The sequence below is a fragment of the Otolemur garnettii genome, unplaced genomic scaffold, assembly GCF_000181295.1.
Source record: "Otolemur garnettii isolate 467f Iridium unplaced genomic scaffold, OtoGar3 scaffold00024, whole genome shotgun sequence".
NCBI lineage: Eukaryota > Metazoa > Chordata > Mammalia > Primates > Galagidae > Otolemur > Otolemur garnettii.
In genome coordinates, this window is record NW_003852419.1 from 3,395,867 (window position 1) to 3,418,602 (window position 22,736).

Consider the following 22,736-nt stretch of genomic DNA (forward strand, 5'->3'; position numbering starts at 1 on the left):
AAAACCTGGATAGGAAAAAAAAAAAAAAAAAGACCCAACAGATTAAACAAACACTCCCCCAAACACTACACAAACATTACAAGAGTAAAAACCACAATCATTAATACAGAATCGTGGAAAAAGAAAAGTCTACAGAGCACAGATGCCTCTGTTCTAAAACCACTGAGAACTGACTACCCTTCATACGGGCTCAGTAAATCCTTTTCTGGGATTGTTTTCCTGTTCACAGAAAGCTCTATTTCTCAGCTACTCTTGCAGTTGGGTTGGTCATGCAACTAAGCTCCGTCCAATAGAAAATGAATAAAAGTGACATGTACCACTTCTAAACCAGTCACTCACCCCATGTCCATCCTCCACACTCCTTACCCATCCAGCAACTGAATGCAAAGATTTCTGAGGTCCTAGCTCAGAAATCCTGATATATATATATATATATATATATATATCTCAGGACATCATGCTATGTTATAGCTCCAAGTTGCTGAGACCATATAAACATTTGTTAAGTCTGATATGTTTCGGTGAATCTTGTGTGTACAATAAAGACTATTTGCTAAATTAAAAAAAGAGAGAGAGAGAGAAACCACCTGATAAAAGAACATTTGTCCTTGAGTCACCCCTCCTGATCAGAGGGTTCAGGAAACAACTTCCTGACCAGAAATACTCCTATTGAACTAATATTTTAATGAGAAATAAGCTCAGTTTTGGAATTTGTTCCAGGAACACTTTGACAATCTCTTTTCCTGTGCTTTGCCTCCATTCCAGCTGGCCTGTGTCAGGTAAACTTTGAACTTGAGGTAGATTTTTGTTGACTAGCAGGTGGGGTGGGATTTGCAGTCTTTCCTGGTATTTGATTTGGTGCTAAACACATCCCACTTGCCTCTAGGTAATGGGGTACTCTCTTTGTGACTTCCCTGCTCCTAGTTCCTGGCCTTTCCAGAGAGAGGTGCTGCTCTCTGATGTCTGCCTAACCCCAGACATTGTGTCTTGGCTTCAACTATTCTGGACTGTCACTTTCTTTACCTTTTCTCTGAAACCTTATCTTCCCTCCTGCTTTGTCCCTAATTCCCTCCCTATCTCTTCCTGTTTAATACTATTTGCCTTCAGGGTGATCGCTTTACCTACTCCTTTAAGGAATAATAAATAATGGATAAAGTGAGTCTTGACTTCTACACCTAAGGCTCCAAGCTGACATCAGGGTCTAGTCTTTCCTAGTAAACAAAAGTCTTGGGTTTCTTCTCATTTTCTCTAGTTAAAAAACCTATAGCCCTTTGGGAACCACCCACAAAATTCTTATTTACCTTCTACGAGAATCTTCGGCTTCCTATTCATTTGCTGAGGGGCTTAACTGATGGGTCCTCAGCCCAATAAGAAAACAAAGTTATAGTTCTGTCTGTTTGCTCAAGCCTCTCTTGTATGGAGGTGGCTTCAGGCATTCCTTTTAGTTATTTCAGAGGCAGGTTGCTCTGATTTTTGAGGTCCGTTGACTTTAAGTCTCACTAGCATCGTCTAGACCTCTATGATAGCTGCAAGCTTCCTGCACTCTTTCCCCAACCCCAGAGGAACCATCTTTCCTCTTTTGGCTGCTTTGGTACCTTCTATTTCCCCACCACTTAACAAGTCAGCTCAACAATGCTGTAGAGAGAATTTTCACTACGTGTGGGACCTCAGGAAAAGCCACATATGACATTTTTTTTTTGGTGTGTGGGGGGGTCTTGCTCTGTCACCTGGTTTAAAGTACAGCTAATCATCACAGTTGGATGCAACCTCAGATTCCAGGACTCAAGTGATTTTCCTGCCTCAACCTCAGTAGCTGGGACTATAGGTGGCGCTGCCACGCTCAGCTAATTTTTCTGACTTTTGTAGAGAGGGGGTCTTGCTATATTGCTCTGACCTCAAGTGATCCTCCCACCAGATCAGAACAGACCTGGCCTAACTCCACCCCCCCCCCCAGATACATTTATGCCCACTGGAATCTCTTACCCCCCTACTCCACCCTGCAGGGAGATGTTGATGGTACAAGCTCTCCCAGGAGTTCACCTGATCTGGGTAATGCTGTTAGTTTCAAGATATGGTATATGAAATACCCTATTGTCCCAACAATAGGATATTTCACGTTCAGAGGATCCTTGAAAGCTACCACAAGACATTTGAACTGATGAAGGAAGTCACCCATCCGGGCCTGGGGAAGTGAGGGAGTGTGCAGAGGGTCAGGCAGGTTTAAGGAAGGAAACCAGGACAGAGTCATCCTTCCTTTCCCCTTCGGTGGGGGAAAAGAGACCCCACCCTGATAGGGTTGGAGGAAGGGGGTCAGAGGGAGTTAGAATAGCAGAGAAGCTGAATAGTTTCTAAAAGCAAAGTACATGTAATATAAATAGCTCCTGCCATTTATACGATACCTTGCAGAGTGTCAACAGTTTCATAAACATCTCATTATTCAGTTTTCACAATTATGTAGGGTAGGCAGGAAAGTAATTCTTATCCCCATTTGACAGATGAGAAAGTGAGGTTCAAGATGCCATGTGTGAGTCTGGGCAAAGTGTCTGGAGCCTGTAATCCTAGCACTTACAGAAGCAGAAAGAGAATTGCTTGAGGTCAGGTCTGTCCTGGTCTTTAGAGAACAGAGTTAGGCTCCTCCTCCCACTGGCCCACTTGCACCCCAGGAATGCATGTCCTGAAGCTTTAACATACTGCCCCCCGCCCCCACACAGAGAGCTGTGTCCTCTAAGAACAAGTATGAGATTTATGGTGGAGAAGAATGGGGCGAAAGGGACATCACACCAGGAACTAATGTCTCAGCCCCTCAGTGTTACTAAATCAGCCTTTCCGGAGCTAAGTGGCTGAGAGCAGGCAGCAGTCCCTGGAGGAGGGTGAAAAGGGAGACAGCCCCCCCCCAGGCTCCACCTTTACTCTGGAATAACCTGCACCTTCACCCTGGAAACACCGTAGGTGCTGCTCAACCACCGTGAACCATGTCTGCACGGCTGCGATCATCCACTGGGCAAATGGTAGTTATCGGAACTGTTGCAGAGACAAACCCCGTACTTAATCTGGTCACAGACTGAGTTCCCTACCCTGCTTTTTGCGTGGGCCTCGGGCTGCTGAGAGCCAGCTGGACCCGGAGGGGTCAGCATGCCCGGCCCTCCCACACCGGAGTTCTGGGACCAGACCCAGCTTCAATGCCAGGCGCTGCGCTCACAGGCAAACTCTCCGAGACCAAGTTCAAATGCCCGTCTGGCCGCTGTAAAGTGTGATTCCAGCAATTCCGGAATCGGGCGCCTCAGTTTCTTCTACCAGTATTAACGGCTTCTTTGTACGGTCGCTGTGAGAAACCGACACCAGGAGTGCAAAGTACCTGTCGCATAGTACGTGTTCAAGAAACGCCCTGTCAGTCTGGGGACGAAGAAGTCACCATCAAGCCGCGTCCCTATGGCCCACGGCAAGTTACTGGACTAATTCTGCCAACAACGAGTTTGGGGGCGGAGGAGGGCGCCTGGCTGGGCAAACCGACGGGGCCCTTGGGAAGGCCCTGGACAAAGGGAAGGCAGGGCGAGCTGGTCCTCGGCGTCTGCTCCACTGTTTCTCCGACCTTCCTGTCGGATAAGACTGGTCACTCTGAGACCTCAAGCCGCTCAAGTCCGACTCCTGGCCGGGGCGGCGAGGCAGCACTCGACTGCGGGACTTCAGAATCCCAGGGGTGGGCTAGTCTGGTACCATAGATGACAGATTGCCGAGCGTCCCAAGCGTCCTGGCTCCCAGGCTTCTATCCTACGCCAGGTCGCAGGCTCAAAGGGCGAGAGGGAATAAGACTACCCGCCCGGCGGTCCCTAGCTCCCTGCCCTCAGGCCCCAGAGCTTCGAGTTACGCCAGCAGTGTGCGGGCTACTCGACCCCAGAAAGCCAACCGCGGGGACAGGAGGGGTTGCCGCTTGGCGCCTAGCTCAAGAGGGACTTGTGACTCCTGGTTCGCAGAGGCCAGGGTCGGGTACATGACACTAGCGGGAGACGAACCCGCGCTTCGCGCTCTAGGCGGACCTAGCTGCTGGTAGTTCTCAATTTAGCCCTAAAGAAGGTCGCCCTGCCCTGCCTCTTCACTCTTACGCTGGTCTCTCAGGTTTCTGGGTCCTTTAGGGAAAGGGGGCCGTTGGGAAAACTAGGAGAGTGGGTGGTCTTTCCGGCTTGGAGAGGATGGCCTTCTTCCTACACGTCCCTAAGGTGTTGCTGAGACTTCGCTGCAGGGTGCCCGACGCGGGCATTTTACCTAAGGAGGGAGCAGCCTGCCTCTGAGATTGCGCAGAAACAGTGGAAAACTCACCCCATAGAAGGGACTCCATCTGCCTCTACACTCCGATTCCTTCTGTGCGACCCAGAATAAACCATTTCCGAGTTCCAGCCATACAGGCACCGCGGAGTTTTGAAAGCAGACTCAGACTTTGACCCTGACACCTAGACCGGAGGTCTTCCGGCACCAAGGTGGGCTCCATCGCCCTGCCACGGACAGTGGGACCGGCAGTTCCTCGGTTTCTCCCTGCTTGTCAGGCCAGCAGCGGCTGCGGGAGTGAGGACCAACTGTAGCCGCGCTGGGTTCAGGCGGCACAAGAGGAGAGGCTGGTACTTCTCCAGGCAAGGCGCATCTGCTTGTAAGCTGGAGCCCCAGACTCTGTAACTCCCCCAGGTGCCCAGGGCTCTCATGGGCTCACCCTCACACCCCTGTTCTCAAAAACTGCCATCCTCCCAAGGTGCGCATCTGCCCATCTCCATACAGTGGAGTGTTTTTTCCACCTTCTCTGGTGCTCACGCAAGCACCCTTTCCTGCCTTCTCACATCTCCCAGAGTACAGCTCTAGGCACTGAGTCCTCTCCACCTATAGTATGCCCTAGGCAGCTTTGAGCGCGCAGAGGACTGAAGCATAGCCCTGGCTGGGAACAGAAAGATAAGAAGGGGTAAAGTCCCAAGTTCAACCCCTTCTTACCTGTCCCTCAACACAAAACCATTCACTGGTGAAGGATGAATTCCTGTGTCTTCACTGCCACGCCCCCACTTGGCTGGTCCTTGCCTTTTTCATTGGTTCAAATTGTATTTTCTACAAAGACTAGAGATAACCCAGGACTGTATAGCTCCCTGTTCTCTCCCCCAGATGTCACTAGCTCTATTTAACCTTTCGTGGAGCAACAGGACAACACCACCTGCTGCCTAACAGGCCTGCCACTCCCTTGAGTTGCCTGCCATGGGGACTAGAAGATCTTGACCCAAGTCTTGACCGGGGCTATATGCCACCGGGAGGAGACAAACAGGAATGAACTGTGAACCCCATCTGCTCCCCTGCCCTCTGCCCTCTGCCTTTTTTACAATGCCCCCAAGCGATTTTCTTTCTTGGGTCCAGCCAGCTGCCTCCAGGTGCTGGATTCTACCTTTTTCATAGAGTTTCTGTTCTAAACGGCTGCATGGACCGGGGGCGTGGTTGGGAACAAATGAAGGGCATCTGGTAGTGAATGTAGTCTGGGAAAAAGAAGGGGTGCTTCTGAGTCTCTTTGGTTGGCTGAAACAAAATCGTAGCTTCCATGGCAGCTGAGGGTGCAGATGGGTGGTTGTGGAGGGGTGACAGGCCACTGGGAATCCTATTCAGTGGATGCCTATGAGGAGTGACTGTATTCAGCCAGCAAGCTCTGTGGGAAAGTTAGGTGCAGATGGCTTGCAATGGTCCAGACAGCAGCTCAGTCTTGCTGGATGTGGGATGGAGGGAGGGACTGGCTTGTATAGATTTGTGCAGTGGGCCAGTGAATAGCTGCTCAGATTTATTTCCAGACCTTCTGCATAGAGCCCACCTCCCAGTTTAAATATTTTTCAGCGTTAGCTTTCCAGGGGAGAGGGAGAAAAGAGGGAAGCTGAAACAAGTATGGCTGCTCTGCCAGGATTCATTTTTACTAAATAAAGCCTGGGAACTGGCATCTGCCCCCTACCGGTGGGTGAGAACTCCAGGCAAATTCCAGCAATTCCACCAGGCCAGACCCAGGGGTTACCTGCAGTGAGATCACTGACCAGCTGCTGTCCCAGGGTGAGACCGTCTCTTTCTCTGCAATCAAGCAGCTAGGTGCCAAGGCCTTCCCATCAGGCAGTGCTGCAGGCAGAGTCTTGCCCCAGCAGGCTGATGGGCAGGGATCGGCTGCTAGCAAGGGCACCAGTGTGTGGTTGCAGATCTGTGTGCTTCTGGGGAGAGCATGATGTGTTTTTGTATGTGTGAACACATGTGAGGCGGTTCATTTGTGAATATGTCTCACATGTATATCAGTGAGGGAATCCCTGTATGCTTGCTTCTGTGTGTCTGTGTGCATGCTGGTATGAACATGTCTATGATGGAGTCTGTGTGTTTCCCCTGGGTAGCTGCTATGTGGGAGAGGGCGAGGGGTTTTGGTGCCATCCACTATGCCTGGCACACAGCAGGCTTCCAATAATGGTGAATGGAATTTGTGTTAAATGCATCTGTATGTGTCCCTGTGAAAGTTGGTATGGAGCCTGTTTTCCTGTGAGTGTGAGAGTCAAGAATGGGGGCTGGGTAGGGGTGACCCAGGATAAAGGAGCTACTGTGTTTGCCTCCTCCCTAAAGGAAGCATGGGCAAAGAGTGGGTTCTGGTGTGGGGAAAGGGGCATCTCCAAGTCCTGTCTGGACAGCTTGGGCTGTTGCAAGGCACTTCATAAGTCCCTTTGGACCCCTGGGCAGTAGCCAGCTGTTGATCTTGCCAGTCAGTAGAAGTTGGGGTGCTAAGGCCTTTTACAAGCACAAACCAGAATTGTGCTCTGAGAGCTGAGCTGCCAGGGCTGTAATTCCTCTTGGGGCGAGGGGAGCAAAGTATAGTCTCAGACAGGAGGACTCCAGCTACACCCAGTCTGAGTCTCCTGGGCACCCCTTAGACCTCAGGCCTGTGCTAAGCCAACACTGAGGTGTGGCCTCCTGTGCCTTCAGCCTGCGCAGCTGCCTGAGTCCAGCAAGTGTTAAATGGGAAGGAAGGAATCTTTGATACTCAAAAAGTCCTAGTGAAAAAGTATTGTGATTTTATTCCGATTTTACTAGAAAAGTCCAAAGATGTCTCAGCCCTCTAGGTTCTTACCAAGGCCATGGAAGTCCTGGCCGCCTAGAAGGGACGAGTTTAGAACCCACAGTCACTGCAATCTGAGACAGAAAAGCCTCAACTTCTTCCTTGAGGAGTCCTACACACTTGGGGTCTGCCCAGACGGGCTTAGACGTGTCCCTTAATGAGGGGGCTAGGACTCCTAGGGGAGGGGGCGCTGCAGGTTAACTTACAGCTGCAGAAGCACTTCATTACGCTGCAGTCTGAGCGGAGGAGCCGGCTAGGCCTCAAGCTCCCAGCCCAGGCTTCTGCCTGCTCCCCTCTAGAACACGTGTCTATCACCCACCACCTGGAGTCTGACTACCCTCGGCCTGTACCCCTTACCGTCCACTGCAAACTGACAGAAGTAGGAGTGCGAACACGAAGACCTTTTCTTCAAAGCCACACGCACCACCCGAACTGCACGCCTTAAGCTTAGGTCTAGGCGGCTGTTCCCCTAGGCCCACAAATCTACCCAATGCATGGCTCCGGGTTTCAGGGCCTGCGACCGCTGCCAAAGGTCTGCGCGACAGGGAGCCTCTGGTGCCGGATTTGTTTCCCAGCCCTGGCATCTTGCAATACATGCACACCCGTTTCCCACTCCCCCCACACCACTTTTCATCTTGCACCCCGACCCTGAGGTGAAGAAGGATTTGGCCATGCTGTGCCCGCGTGGGGAGAGAAGCAGGCTGCCTCCTCCCCACTTCTGCAGGGAGCCTTCCCAGACAAGAAAAGAATAGTGGGCTCTGGGGGAGGAGGTTGCAGAATTTCAGTCCCTTCACCTTGCCACTGACACATGTCACGTAAGTATGAAAGCCTCTCCCCGGGTTTAGGGGACTCACCAGAGCATGCTCCCCAGAATGGCCCACCCGGGGTTTCCAGTCCTAGCAGGGAAATTAGACACTGCTGCACTCCTGGCCATTGGGTCTCATGGTATATAACCATATATATATTTATGATTTCTAATTTTATTATAAAATAAAAGCAGAAATATTTCCCGAAGAACATTCACATGAGGGCATAACACAGAGACGGCAAGTCCTCGGCAGGGAGGCACGCTCTGCGGGAGCGCTGAGGCTACAGCCCCAGGGTGGAGGAAGAGGAGAGCGCAGAGAGAAGAGGCCGCAACCAGCGGATGTTCAGGGCCTTCTGCGAGCTGCCCTTTCTCTTTCACTTAAGTTACTGGGCAGAAAAGCTGACACCTGCAGCCCCACTAACCCCTGGAGGTGGGGGAGGGCCTCTGGAGACGTCTAAGTTCAAGGGCCCTTTCTTCTGCTGGCCCTCCACCCACCCCCTGTATGAGAGTAGGGGGCAGGAAAGGGGCACATAGACAACAGGCAGGAGGAGAAAGATTAGGGGTACAGGTGGAGGAGCCAAAAACAGGGCAAGAGAAGCAGAGAAGACACACACAGGGTACGTGGGGTGGTGGCAAACCAGAGATCTAGAAGGAAAGAGAAACACAAACATAGGAGAAAGCAAAAGAGAGATTGACAGAAGAAAGAAAAAAAGAAAGAATGCAGGAAAAGGAGAAAGGAGAAGGAAGGGGGGAAAGGCCAGGGAAAGCAAGAGAGGGATAAGGACAGAAGTGGAGAAGAGAAGATCAGGAGAGAGAGAAAGGGGGTAGTGTGTGATTTATTCTCTTCTCTGGTTCAAGACCCAGTTCCCCAGCCTCCAAAGGATTCAAAAAACTTGTTGGAAATAAATCCCTAACAAGGACTGACAGCCATGGGCCCTGCCCCGCCGAGGTTCTGCCCGCTCAGTGCGGGTCTCTCAGTACCTGGTGAGGCCACCTGCGCTGGGCGCCCTCAAACACCGCCTCTCTCAGGTCCCCGGCGCCTAGCCTGGAAGGCAAGAGCGTCGAGGCAAGCGGGGTTCTAGGAGCCCAGGTCCACGAGGTTGGCCGACATGGGGTTGAGGATGGAGTCCTGCAGGCTGTGGTGGTGTTGCAGTGGGTCTGCGCCGCCTCCACCCGGCACCGGCACTGGCACCGCGCTGGGGCCCGGAGGGTGGCCCAGGCTGTGCAGGGACGGCAGCCCTGGTGGCGGTGGAGGGCTGAGCAGCAGCGCGGGGCTGGACGACGAGTGATCTGGTGTCCCGGACGGAGTCTTCTCATCCTCCGAGCTGCCTAACACCGACTTGCCGCTGCCATTCAGCGAGGAAGCCAGTGGGTTGTGGCTGTTGGAACTGGAGTTCTCGCTGTTCTCCCTGCAGGTGGAGGATCAAAGCAGACAGGTCAGTGCGGGAAATTGAGCCACTCGGCGCCATCTCACTCTGGAGCCGGAACTGCCGCGCTGCTTGCGGGTATTTTCGGTTTCTTCCATTTTCTTGCCCGGCCTCAGGGTTCTCTTAATCTCTTAACCCTGGATTTTTCTCTTTTCTCTCCCTGTGCCATGTGTATTTTCCCCTACTTCTCATTTTCCCAATCTCTTGAAAGTATCTTTCCTGTTTTCTGTATTTCCTGCCTGTCTCCTTCCCCCAACAGTTCTTTTCAGAAACTGATGGGTAAGGGGAACGGGGCTCCCTAGAGTTGGGGAATGGGCAGGAAGAAAGAGAAGATGCCTGGATTTTCAGACCCTTTAGGCTCCTCAAGCCCGGTTTGCTTGGGTGGAAGTGGGGCTACAGGATGAGGGACTCTAAATCCCAGGCTGAGAGCCCCAGGAAGTTAGGCATCTCACAGGCCCTCGTTTCCCCTTGCTTTTCTCCACCTCAAGGAAAACTTGCTGGGCACAGGCTGGGGCTAAGGGTCCTTTTCCTATAGCTCTGAACTGGGAGGGCCAGTGAGGGTTCTTCTTGCTAAGGTTAGGGAGGGGATTCCAAGGATGGAGGTCTCTTTCCTTGGTAGCACAGTGGAAGTTTCAGCTGGGAGACCAGAAGCTGGGGCCATGGAGAGCAGCCCTTGCGAGAAAGGAGAAGAAAGGGAGGGTACTGCTAGGCAGTCTAGGGACAAGGCCTAGACTTTTGAGTTTTTGTAAGGGAGCCTGAATCTGCAGCTCTCACCTGGGGCCTAGCAGGGCTTCAGGAATCTGGACATAGGCCAGTCTGGGTGGAGGAGCACCCAGCAGACAGAAGCTACCTCCAGCTCTGCCTTTGAGTGACAGCCCAGATCTGGATATTGAAATCCTGGGCAGGATCATCTTCACTGGCCTCCCTTTTTGTTATGGCTTTCCTGGTTAGGGCTGGCAGCTGAGACCACATCACTGTGCATACTCCAATGTCTTGGTCTTGGATGCCAGGGCCCCACCTATTATACCTCTTCACTTCAACCCCCAGATCTGTTTCCACTGTCCAGCCTTCCTACCCCTGACCCTGATCATCCAACTTCCGGCTGCACATGCCCCATACCACTTACCCCAGGTGTTGCTGTTATCCTCAGGCTAGATTCTATTTCCACAGTTTCTCTCCAGATTTGGGGCTTTGCGGGGCTACAGGACCTAATGGTCAGCCCTTAGGCTAGCTCAGGCATAACCCAGGACATACAACTCCCAGTGGCTTTCAATTCTGTGGCTCTCAACTCAACCCAAACATATCAACCTACTCACTGAAGAGGGTAAGGCATAAGGAGAGGAGGGTGAAGGCCCTGGAGGGTCAGGGAAAGCAGAGAGGGGCAGGTATTTTGCATCATTTCCCAGAGCTTATACTTCCTCCCTGGAGCCTTTCACCTCTAGGTCCTTTCTATCTGGGACAAAGGATTCACTCTCAGCTCCTGGGCCTTTGCCCATCCAGGTCATTCTAGGGAAGTTTTATCCTAGTCCTGACCCTTGTCCTGGGGTCAAGGCTGAGAAGATGCACTGCCAGCGCCAATATGCGACCTGGTTCCACCTGGGTCCAGACTCCTGGGTCCTTCGTTGGACAGTCAGGTGGAGCCTGCTAGGCTAACTTGACAGGTATCGCAGTCCACAGTGCTGACCTCCTTCAAAGCCCAGGCTTCTACACTTTTCTCCACATGCGATCAGGAAGTTAGCTGACAACTTCCCGGATTGCTTTGCCCGCTTCAGACGAATCCCTGCCCCGCGCCATCTCCAGCAAGACCTAAGCTCCATCCAGGTCAGGCCAGACTGCATCTGGGGTGTGGCTGGGCCTGGAGGACCAGTTTGGGCCTCTCCAGGGGTGGACAGAAAGCCCCGCGACTCCTCCCTCAGTCCCTGGAGAGCTGGCGCTGAAGCTCTACTTACTCGTACCTTTCCTTGGCCTCAGCCGCCCGGTCGCGCTGCCGCCGGTTCTTGAACCAGTTGCTGACCTGCGTGGTGGTGAGGCCCGTGGCCTCCGCCAGCTCACGCTTCTCGCGGGGTGAAGGGTAGGGGTTGTGCGCGTACCACTCGCGCAGCACGCTGCGACTTTTTTCTTTGAAGCAGTAGCTGGTCTCCTCCCCGTCCCAGATGGAGCGCGGCAGCGGGAACTTGCGGCGCACGCGGTACTTGCCCACAGCGCCCAGGGGTCGGCCGCGCAGCTTCTCTGCCTCGATATAGTGCGCCTTGAGCCACAACTGCTGCAGCTTGGCGTGGTTGTGCGGAGAGAATTGGTGGCTCTCCAGGATCTTGTAGAGCTCGCGGAAGTTGCCGCGGTGGAAGGCCACCACGGCCTTGGCCTTGAGCACGCTTTCATTCTTGTGTAGGTGCTCGCAGGCGGGCAGCGACCACAGGAAGCGGCCCAGCCGCTCGATGTTGCCGCCCTGCTGCAGCACCTCGCACACGCATGCCACTTGCTCCTGCGTGAAGCCGAAGGTGGGCAGCATGGACATCGTGCCGGTTGCGCCCCCGCCCGCCCCCGCGCGTCCTCACCGCGCCGCACAGTCCCACATGAGCGCCTCCCCGCCGGGCCGTGCGGGCCGTCTGGTCAGAGAAGCGGGCGGGCCGGGCCTCCTGGCCTGGAGCTGGCTCTCTGTGATCCCCGAGTCACAGTAGTACGTCGCTGCGCCAGGCACCAGTCTCCAGCAGCTCTGGGTCCCCGACGCCCGCGCGCCTCGCCTGTGCCCTCTTCCAAGCCCGGGGGCCGCCCGGGGCGCCGCTCCGCATGCTCCGAGCCCGCCTGCCGTTCCCTCGCTAGTTCCTGGCTCGCTCTCCCTCCCGTCTAGCTAGCTCGCAGCTTTTTTAATAATATTATTCTAAGCGGGCATGAGGCACGGCGGCCCGCGCCCTGATTGGTCCGGTTATCTGACCCAGGGCCTGCCCGCGCCAGACAATAGTTGGAGTCAAATTATTCGCCATGGAGACGCTGTCAGTCACTGGTAACCCGAGCCCCGGCGGGCCGGGCGGCTCCTCCAGCCGGCTCCGCTGACAGATCGCCCGGCTCAGCGCAAAGCGGAGGGCGGCTAGAGATAGGAGCCGGAGGCGCTCGGAGAGCCTGAGAGGCGGAGAGGGGCCTGGTAGGGGCCGGGTAGAGGCCCGGGGCGGCGGTGATTGACGGGGCGGACGCCCAAAGAGCAAGGGAGATGGAATACACTGGCGGGGAGGGGTGGTGGGGGCGGAATTGGGGACGCAAGAAGAGGAAAGGGGGAGGATCGAGCAGGGGAAGAAAGAGGAGAGCTGGGAAGGGGGAGGATCATTTAAGGGGGTGCCCTGGAGGAAGGGAAAGGAGAGGGGTGGAGGGATCCTGGGGTGGAAGAAACTTTGGATAGCTGTTCGCAAAGGAAGGCACTACAGCCTCGCCCAGGCCCAGCAGAGTGCCCTCACGTCCGCACCTGGGTCACCGCTTCCCTCCCAGGGTCACTTTTCGCAGGGTAGATTCTCTACAGGAGCGGGTTAGTGGGATAGGAGAGTTTCGACGCTCTCGGGCGCCACTGGAAGACTTGGCTTTTTCTGCTGACAGCGCCCTACCCCCATTCTAGAAACTCCGGACTCAGGCGGTCCTCGAGGGAAAGGGAGAGAGGGTAGGAGAGAGGACTGGGGAAGTTTTGGCAGTGGTTGCAGGCGTACGCCGGAGAATCAACTTCCCGGAGAATCCCGCCTTTCCTCCTAACCCAGCCGGCTGCCCCACGGCCGACGCCGCGCCAGCTCGGCGCTCTCAGCTTTTCGCCGGGCGGGGACTCAGACTTAACCCCACGGCTCCCGAGGCCGAGAAGCGCGTTGCAGCGTTGCGCGTTCCGTGTGGCCTCTGCGGAAGTTGACTCCAGCCGGCAGCGGCAACGCGGAACCCAGGGACAGCGTAGACCCGGGGAACAGCGCAGACCCCCTACTGTGCCCACGGGGGGGCGGGAAGGCAAAAGCAGGGAGTTTAGTACGATGTCGGCGTCTCCCCGGTGGGTGCCCGAGGACGAGAGTGGAGGCAGGATCTCCCGCCTCTGCGCTTGGGCTTAGTTCGTGCTCCGGGCCACCGCAGCCTGGAAACAGGGTGCCTGAGTTTCAGAATGAGGGCCATGAAAAGGGAGTTCTTGTTTTTTGCCTCCTTGCCAGGGCGCCCGCAGAAACACATGGTGCTGGTTCTGTGGGAGAAGGGCTAGCAAGAGGAGGAAGAGCTGGGGGGACAAGAGGGGGGAGTGGAAGGGGGCTCCTACTGCTTCTACGGTTTTGAAGAGCCCCAGGCTTAGTTCCTTCCCCAATTTGTCCCTTCCTCTTCCGTTTCCCGTCTTTCCCTTCTGCTGCTGCAGGCCTGGAGCTCCTGGGCTCTGCCCTCAGCCTAGGGCCCAGGCCACATTTCTTTGTTCCCATCCTTTTAAGCTTTCTAGGGAGGTTGTGCTTGAGTACTGAAATGGGAGTCCAGAGCCCTGGGTTCAATTTTTGATTTTGTTTGTTGTGTATGGGTAAGGTACGTAGCACATATTTATTCTTCTGTGTGCCCATTTCCAAAGTTTACACTCTGCTTCAGCATTCTGGAAGGCCTTTGGGAGTGTTGCAGGTGTAAGAGAGCGGAATCCTGGGACTCTCCCCGAGACTTTGTTTCGTTGGGGGCCTGCCCTGGTATGTTGAGACCACAGGGCTGTTAAAGAAGGTTCCAAGCCAACAACTGGGTAGGGAGAGGCAGACAGCTTCCTGCAGAAACCCAGGTGGCATCTTTGGAGTCTGCATCTGTGGGCTGAGAGGGGCCCTACTGTGTCTAGGTCACTGTATCCAGAGTCCTAGGCACTGCTACACAAGTTTGGCACAGAGTCATCTGTGAGCCCCCTGGGAGACCTATGGAAGAATTTGCCCCAGGCTTTGATAAGGCCACTTTGCTTTCCTCTAACAGCTCCTTGGAACAGCTCTTTCCAAGACCTCTTCTGATACAAGGTTAAAGGATGCAGCTGGCAGTCTGGTCCCAACTATAGTCATGGCCATCTTTTACCTTAGCAAACTCAGGCTGGGACTGTAGGGGGAGTACCTTGGGCTGGCATGGGTGAATGGGACCAGCCAGCTATTTTGTGGTGTGGGACTTTGGGCCAGTGTGTGTCCTATTCCTCTTCATTCCTCTTAGATTGAGGCCTGGGCGATCTCTCAAGTCCCTGCTGGTCTGAGCTGAGGTGGGTCTATGAATACTAACCTTGAAAAAGTGGGTGATCTCTGCAGCCTCAGCCAAAGCCTTCATGTGAATGTGACCTTCCTCTGGGCCTTGCAGTTTCAATGTTGAACTTGTCCCAGGACTGGATTCTGCCAATAGTCTGTGAAAGCAGACTATTCTGGGCTTTTTCTAGAACTTCAATTTCACTGTCTCTCCAAGTGCTGCCCTCTTTGCAGTCTTTGGGCCATAAGCCCAAAAGTCAGCCCTGCCAGGAGCCTCAGGCAACACTCAGAAGTAGAGAGAGAACAAAACAGAGGTGGAACCTGCCATCTTGAATAATACAGTGTGTGCCATTTGAGCAGTCATTACAGAACAGGCCCAGAAAGCCCCGAGCACCATACTCAATGTATGGCATGTTTGTTTGTATTCCACTAGTTATCGTCTTCATCCTTATTTGTAAGAACTGATTCTAGCTGATCTGGGCCAGAACCTCTTGGCAGCAGGGACAGCTGGGCACTTGCCCTAAAAAGGTTACAAGCTAAGCTAGGATCTCTTCACATTTCTTAGCCCATTCCCTGATGATTTTTGCCACAGGGCAGAACATTTGGGAAGTGTCTGGGTGAGGATTTGATAGACACTTGCCTTACTGGTGGACAAACTCAGCCCCAGATCCAGCACCCAGAGCAGCTGCTGAGAGGCCTGTGGCTGAGGCACTTTGAGTCTACCCCATCCCAATCTCTAGGATCTCCCAAAGACCTGTACTCAAGAGGCTTACACTTGCTGTCTCAACAAGTACAAATAGGAGAAGCTCCATGGCTAAGAAGGAGAAAATCTTTGTAAAACTGTGGACATGTGGGCTTCATCAAAATGGCTCCTTTTATGTCCAGGCTTCCTGAAAGTCCCCCTGGAGGATAGGACTTTTTGGAAGGCGGCACTAGGGCTGGGTGGGTACGCCCCAATGATCTCATGTCCTTGATTCTTGGTCAGAGACAGTCTGGGACCTTTATGTCTGGAGCTGTGTGGGCAGCTCCTAGGACAGAGCCCAAACACCCACTGTCCAGTGACCATTGCTCAGACCAGGGCTGGCACAGGGCACCCACAGTGGTGGTGCTGCTGATTTGGGGAGAAAAGGAGAAAGCAGCTGCCTGACTTCCCAGTGGTTTTGGATTGGGACTATTTCAGAAAGAATGGGCTGATCTAGGGAGAAAGAGCTGCTCACTGACTATTTCCAAGGACAGTAGATGGGAAGGCCTGTGTCCTCAGCGAACTGGAAACTTCGTTTGTGGCAGAGGGCCGAAGAACCAGAGCACAAAAACTTTTCTTTTTTCCAATCTTTATTTTTTCAATGTATAAAGGCTGTAGAAATGTCCTGGGCAGACCACGGCCCTGGCGCCGCCCGCCGCAGGCCCTCCGGGCCTCTCCGAGCGTCAGTTGCCGGGGTGGGTTGGGCGCGGTCTCCGGACAGTTCCCGGAGCTCACTCCTGCTGTTGCATACCGGCCGGGACAGTGCGGCGCAGGGCCTGGGCGGCGCGTTTCGTTGAAAGCGGGCCAGCGGCGCCGGGCGGGTGTGCGCCGAGGCTGCCGGCGCCTCCCCACCGGTCCCCTTGCTCCCGTGGGTCTGTCGTGTCCAGGCAGACGCAGCCGGGCATTTGCAAACCCTGAACCCCGCCGTTTTCCGTGTTGCTCAACCTTTGGGACAGGCTAACGCGCGGACATCCCGTTCACACGAATTCTCCGTTTCAGAGGACTGGCCCTGCGGCGCCCGGAGCCCGAGCAAGCTTGCCGAGCGCTGGGCTCCGAGAGGTCGCACTCCCGAAATGTTGCGAGCCTCGGCGTCACCGGAGCCGCACGTGGCTAGCGCAGTCACAGGCACCAAGGACAACAGCAAGCAGGGTCCCCACGGGTCACCGCTGTCCCTCTGTTCTCCGTGCCTTAAGCTTGCGATCCACACAAGCTGCCAAAGGGCCCTCAGAGAAAACGGTTTGGAGGCTACGGCCTCACGGGGGATTTTGTTCAAACGAAAAGAGCCAGTGCAGGGACTCGGAGCCCGTTTGGAGGCCGGCAAAGTGGCGAATCAGCCCTTTCCGCGCCAGAGCCAGGCAAGATCCGACGAGGGTGCCCCGGCCCGCGGCTCTGGCCCCCTTCCCGCAAAGCCCGGCCGGCTCGCGGCCTTCAGTCCCCGCGCGCGGTCACGCCCTAGTCCTGGAGTCCCTTCCCAATGGCCGCGCTCCCCCCAGGCTCCTCACCTGAGAGTGGGGGCCGAGGGCGCGGCGGACCGGGCCTCCAGGGAGGGACCCGCTCCTGGCTTTTGGTTCAGGGAGCGGCCGAAGTCCGCCGCCGGGTTGTTTCTGGTTGAGGCTTTGGAGGGGCTGTGCGTTCCCGTCCCGAGCGCGGCGGGGTCTGCGCGCCAGCGCCCCCAGGCGGCATGTCCCAGCTGTGGAGTCGGCGGGTGCGTGCCTGCTGTCCCCCGGGCCCCCAGACCGGCGGGGAGAGGGCGCGGGGAAAGCCCGCCGCGTCCTCCCTTCTCACCCCAGCACTGACCCACGGTGCGCTGGCGGAGAGGGCTGGAAAAGGGAGCGCGTCGGTGAAGAGCGCTACCTCGGAGGCAGACACAGCCCGGCGGTGCCGCAGGTCGCCAGACAGAGTCTCTGATCGCAGGAGTCTTGGGGAATATAGACACATACACAGCGGCTTTCCTCCACCGCGCGATTCCCCTGGAGCGTCTGGGCGCCCAGGAAATGTTGAATGGACGCCAGAATGACCAATGCGGTTTGACTGACAGCAACAACTGCGAAGTGACCAGGCCAGTAGGAGAAAGGCCCTCGTCCTCCTCTTTTCCTGCTCCTTTCTCCCAGCCTGTTTTTGGTCCTCCCCTTCCTTGTAGGGGAGGTCTTAGGGAGAGGGACGCCTTCCTCTCAAGGACAAGTCCTGGAGTCTCCTTAAGGCCCCCAAAGCTACTGACTGAACTCACTACTTTTAGAAATTCCATGTCTAACCGGCTATATAGCATTACCAGGTCCCCAAGGACTTCAAGAAAGAAAGTTTTCTAAGTAGAGTTATTCTAATTTTTCTATGGCCTGCTGTCTTTAGTTGCATTTCCTTAGCACTTTACAAAAATCCTCTGTAGGCAAAGGTAGATCAGGTTTCCTGTAAGAAGTGACATTTTTTTTCTTCTTTCCATTACCTGTGAGAAACTCTATCTGGGAGTAGGGATTCCTGGCTTGGCACTTCTTTCTCATGCAGTATCTATTTTTATTACCATTAATTACAATGCATCAGACCCACTCATCAGTGATACCCCTACCCCTGGCTGGTGACTGCTCTTGGCTCTCCCAGTGTGGGTAGCGCCTGGGCAAGAGGCCACTCCCACCTGGCCACTGGAGGCAGCCACACAGGGGTTTTGACCAAGTTCTGCATTTTTAAAGGGAACGTGGAAAAAGCCAGCATTGTTCTTAACTTAGAAATCCAATACTTTGTTGTCTCTGTGAATTAAGGCATCCAGGGGCTGTTTCGTATAGAAGAATGTGTGCTAATTAATTTATGCACAGCGCTGTGAAAACACTTTAATGAAGTAGGTAGAAACCAGATACAGCCCTGCTGGGGAGGGCGGATGGCTCAGGCAAACCTGTCCTGCTGTAGAGATACCTAGTCAAAGTCAGCCTCAAATAGATGTCTTCTGGTATCATTGTGGCATTCTGGTTTGTGGTGACAGGTAAGGTTGGCCTTCTTGTCATAAGCAGCTTTGTTCCAACAATTCTAATACAGTTGCACTGTTAGCGTATGCTCACACATAAAGAAGATAGAGTGGGGAGGACAGAGAATGTGAGCTTTGGCATCAGACAGGCCTGGGTCCTTTGGTAAGTTGCTCAGTCACAGAGCCTTATTTTGTTCATTTGTAGAATGGGGATAAGAAGCCAGTGCTTGGTGCACAGTAAGCATACAATTGCTTTGGGAGTTAGAAATAAAACTTAGGAAACCTCTGGCTCGTAGTAGGTGCATAATAATTGAGGCTATCACCATGAGGGCTGTGATTATGTGTTTAGAGTTGCATATCATTAGTGTTATTTCAGAAATCACTGGGCTCAATAAATGTCAAAAAGCAGATTTAGTTTTCAGTTGACAAATATTATCAAGCCTCTGTTATATGCCCAGATCTGGCCTACGCACTCTGGGAAATGCTCAGATATGTGATTTGAAGCCCTTAGAAGCAGCTGGAAAGACAGGGGCAGGTACAACAGATCATTGGTGTCTGTGGTTCACCATCCACAGCAACCTTGGAGTCAGGTTATCTGGGTTAAATCCTGCCTCTGTCATGTAGTAACAGTGTGACCAAGGGTAAGCAACTTAATCTCATGGAGTCAGTTAGCTGGTCTGGGGAGGAAGAAAAGCAGGTGTAACAAACACCTTGCTCCCAGGCTTTTGGGAAGAAGAAACAATCTAATGTATGTGAAAAGGCTGGATCACTGTTTGGAGACAAAATGGAGACCACTGGCTGCCATAATGTTTTGCATTGTGTGATAGTGTTTTCAGGATTTTGTTTGCTTTAGAACAATTCTCAGAAAGCAAAAGACAGCTTCATACAAGAATTACATTGCATATTCCCATGTGGTTGAATCAAAGTTTTCTTCTGTTGCATTTGTTCTCAGGACTGAGCACAAAGCAGAACTCAGACTGAAAGCCCCATGTGTGCCAACTGTCACTATGACCAAGAGAAAATAAAGTGGCTCCCCTTTCCCTCCCTAACTCCTTCTTCCTCAGCCCCCTGCACCTTGAGATAGAGCCAGGTTTATCTGTTGAAATAAAAAGTAAAGCATCTTTACCCACCAATAGAGTATCTTCTATGTATCCTAAAGCAGGATACTAATGTCTAGTGGGTACAACAATCCTATACTACGTAAAGTGGGTGTGATCAGCATTTATAAATGAGGAGACAGGCTTAGACAGGTTAAGCAACTTGACCAAGGTCATACAGCTGGTAAGGAGCCTCTAGGAGAAGAGCAGAACCAGGACAAGCTGTGCTTCAGAGAGAGAACAAAGGCACCAGGAGAGGAGCACAGAAAGGAGAACCCTCTGCCTCTGCTCTTGTAGGAGAAGATAAGTCCCTGCCTCACTGACCCAGGGCCTGCCTATGGGGCAGGCTTTGACTAGTGAAACGTGAGTGTATGAGCTAAAGCTTTCAGAGACATTATAAATTGCCACCAAGACTCTTTTTTCTTTTGCCTTTATCCCCAGGTAGGTGCTGCTCCAGCCCATGTCACAGAATGGAAAGGAAGATGGAGCAGAGCCCCAGCCTGCAGCAGATGACCGGTAGCCCTTTGTTTGAGTGATGAATAGTGCGCATGGTGGCAAACGTCTGAGATCCAGGGACTGTTGGTTACTATGGCAAAGCTTAGTAATAGATTTCCCGCTCTTACCACAAATCTCTCCCTGGAAACTTCCCCTCCAATCCTCTGATCTTTCAGGACTCAGATTAGATGTCACTTTCCCTACAAAACATTCCTGATCCTTTACCTCCCCCAGGTCAAGTCTGAGGCCCACGTCACCTTCCTGTCATCGTCCCTGGTGATAGCACTTATCTCACAGTGCTATCACCATAGATTTCTTACCTGACATGACCATGACTGTGAGATCCTTGAAGGCAGAGACCGTATCCTTCTGGTTCTCCTAGCACATAGTTAAGTTCTCCCCCCTCTCAAAAAAAAATTTGTTAAAAAAGGAATGAATTTAGTAGTGTAAGTGATCTTCTACCTGTGTGTCAGATTTTATTTCTTAAAGATGGCTACAACATCTCCCAGTTCACATGTTTTCTTTTAATGTGACTTTGACGTTCCTCTTATTAAGGTGTGTGCGTGTGTGTGTGTGTGTGTGTGTGTGCACGCGCGCGCTTGTGTGTTCGGCCCCTTAAATATGGGTGAGCTTGTAATGATGGCAGAAGTGACACAATGTGACTTCTGAAGTTAGGGTCAGAAAGGAAATACACAGTGTTATCCTAGTTCTCTCAGGACACTTGCTCTTGAAACCAGCCACCATGCAGTCAAGAAGCCCAAATTCCCTGTGGAGAGGCCCATGTGGAAAAGAACTGAGGCCCCCTGAAGCCTAAGTTCCCAAGCAACAACCAGCACAGATTTGGCAGCCAAGTCAGTGAGCCATCTTTTTTTTTTTTTTAATTTCAGACTCTTACTCGGGTACACCCGTTTTGTGTGGTTACAGGTTACATAGTTTGCTTTTGCACACTTTAAGTTCAATTTCTAAGTGTGTCCCAGAACGTATGGAAGCAAAACTCAGTGAGCCATTTTGAAAGTGGATCCTCTAGTTCCCGTCAGGTTGTCCCAGCTTATACCACAGGAGCCCAGCTCAGCCATCCCTGCCAAGGCCAGCTCAAGCTACAGATTCATGAGTAAACTAAACGATTCCTGTTGTTTTAAATCACTACGTTTTTGAGGGATTGCTACACAGCACTAAATAATAATAATGAGAACACTTGGCTTTCCTCTTAGTAATTTACTTTTCTCATGAATCTGAATACCTTTCCTGGATCTCAGTCCCCTGCCTTGAGCCCTAATACCAGCCCTTTCCCCTGGGGACCAGATATTATGCTTGTGTCCCTGTCTACTGGCCAGGGTTACTCTCTGATGGATCTTAGCCCCTGGAACTCTGAGGCTGCCCCTGTCTGGATTCAGGCAGTACAGAAGAACCTCTGTAGGCTGACCACCCAACAGACTGTAACAAACGGGTCAACGTAGAGGTGTTCAGCACAAGGAACTAGGCCTACTGTATTGATACGTAGATGTGGGGCATGTCTGGTCCATGAAAATTAGGTCAATTTAAGGAGGTGACCAATGTAGGGAAGTGACCAACTATGGATATTGCACTGTACTTTCTCCAGGATCTGTCTCTGGACTAGAGCTCTTGGATCCCCTGCAGTGGAGAACTAATAAGTGTAGTAAGTGTCCCACTTCCCACTGGACACCAGACAGTGCCTTATGCTTCCTAGGAGGGAAAGGACCCTCCTAGGGCAAGTTTCCAGGCTATGATAGCTTCATTCTCTCCCCTGGTTCACATGGCTTTCCACATGTCTCAAGGCTTCCTTGGGACTGCCTAAATGAGGACAATCTCTTAGTGTCTTCACTACAAAGGGATTAATATGAAGGGCTACCCCATGAGGTGATTGTGAGGACTTAATGTGACCCTATCTCGTGTTGGTAAACTTTCAATCTCCCTCTAGACTTGTGCTGCCTGAATTAAGAAAAACCTGCAGAGTGGACAGAAGGGCCACAGTGGGAGACACAGCAGAGTCACCACCAACCAATGTATTTCCCCTTCAGAGAACATACACCATGACTTCCTACAGAGAGCATACACAGAAAAAAAGTATAGTCTTAAAAAAAGTTAATGTTAAAGAGAAATAAAAATATCTTCTCCTGTGGGTTCAGGGTGGGGAAGGAGGGGGTGAGGGTTCACTGCATTCAGCTAAGGCTGTAAGAAAGGGAATGGGCAGGACCCAGGGAAGAGACACCAGGAGGGAAGATGTAGTCAGAGAACAGATTCAGACTGCAGAGTTCAGGAGCCCTTTGTAGGGTGAGATATCCTCATGCGAAAGGCTGAAATTAAACCCAGGAGATTGTTAGGTGATATAGTTTGTAGCCCTTGCCAGAATTTAATTTAGAGTTCTTGTTCAAAGGGTAAGTGAAGGGACAGAGACATGTAGAATCAAACAGGAATGTACATGTACCCACATTTAAGCCCAGATTCATATTGTACTTACAAATATCTATGCCTACATGCATTTACAAGTAATATACATAAAACATACACATAGGCAAATGCCTGTCCCTACACATACACGTGTGGGTGCACATTAATATGTGATTCTTATGACAAATAGGAATGACCGATACACATATTCATACTCACGTGCAGAAATAAGACTCCAGGTCTTCCTGGAGTCATGGGAACTGGATCCCCTTCAATGTCCTGTGCACACCTCTGTGTTACCCCCAGAACAGTCCTTTGTAAGGGACTTTAATCATGATTTATAGTTGTGGTTTGGGGGGAAGGAGACTTAGGTGGTAAGAGAGGTAGAAGTTAAAACTAGAAAATGTAAACAAATTCAGTTACTGAGCTTTTGCAATTCTGAATAGCAAGTGCTCTTAATTGGAAAAATTTGTACACTCAATGAATTATAATCTTTGCAGCTACTGTGGCACGTGGCTGGGGCTGG

The 22,736-nt window shown here is 52.5% G+C and overlaps 1 protein-coding gene across 1 annotated transcript; it reads right to left on the reverse strand.

Moving 5' to 3' along the window:
- Positions 1–8,979: 8,979 nt before the first annotated feature.
- SIX2 (SIX homeobox 2) lies at positions 8,980–12,139 on the reverse strand. Its single transcript, XM_003787884.2, has 2 exons — positions 11,284–12,139; positions 8,980–9,310 (listed from the first exon to the last, which is right to left on the reverse strand). The coding sequence occupies exons 1-2, from the start codon at positions 11,841–11,843 to the stop codon at positions 8,980–8,982; spliced, it is 891 nt and encodes a 296-aa protein (XP_003787932.1). The 5' UTR covers positions 11,844–12,139.
- Positions 12,140–22,736: the final 10,597 nt, after the last annotated feature.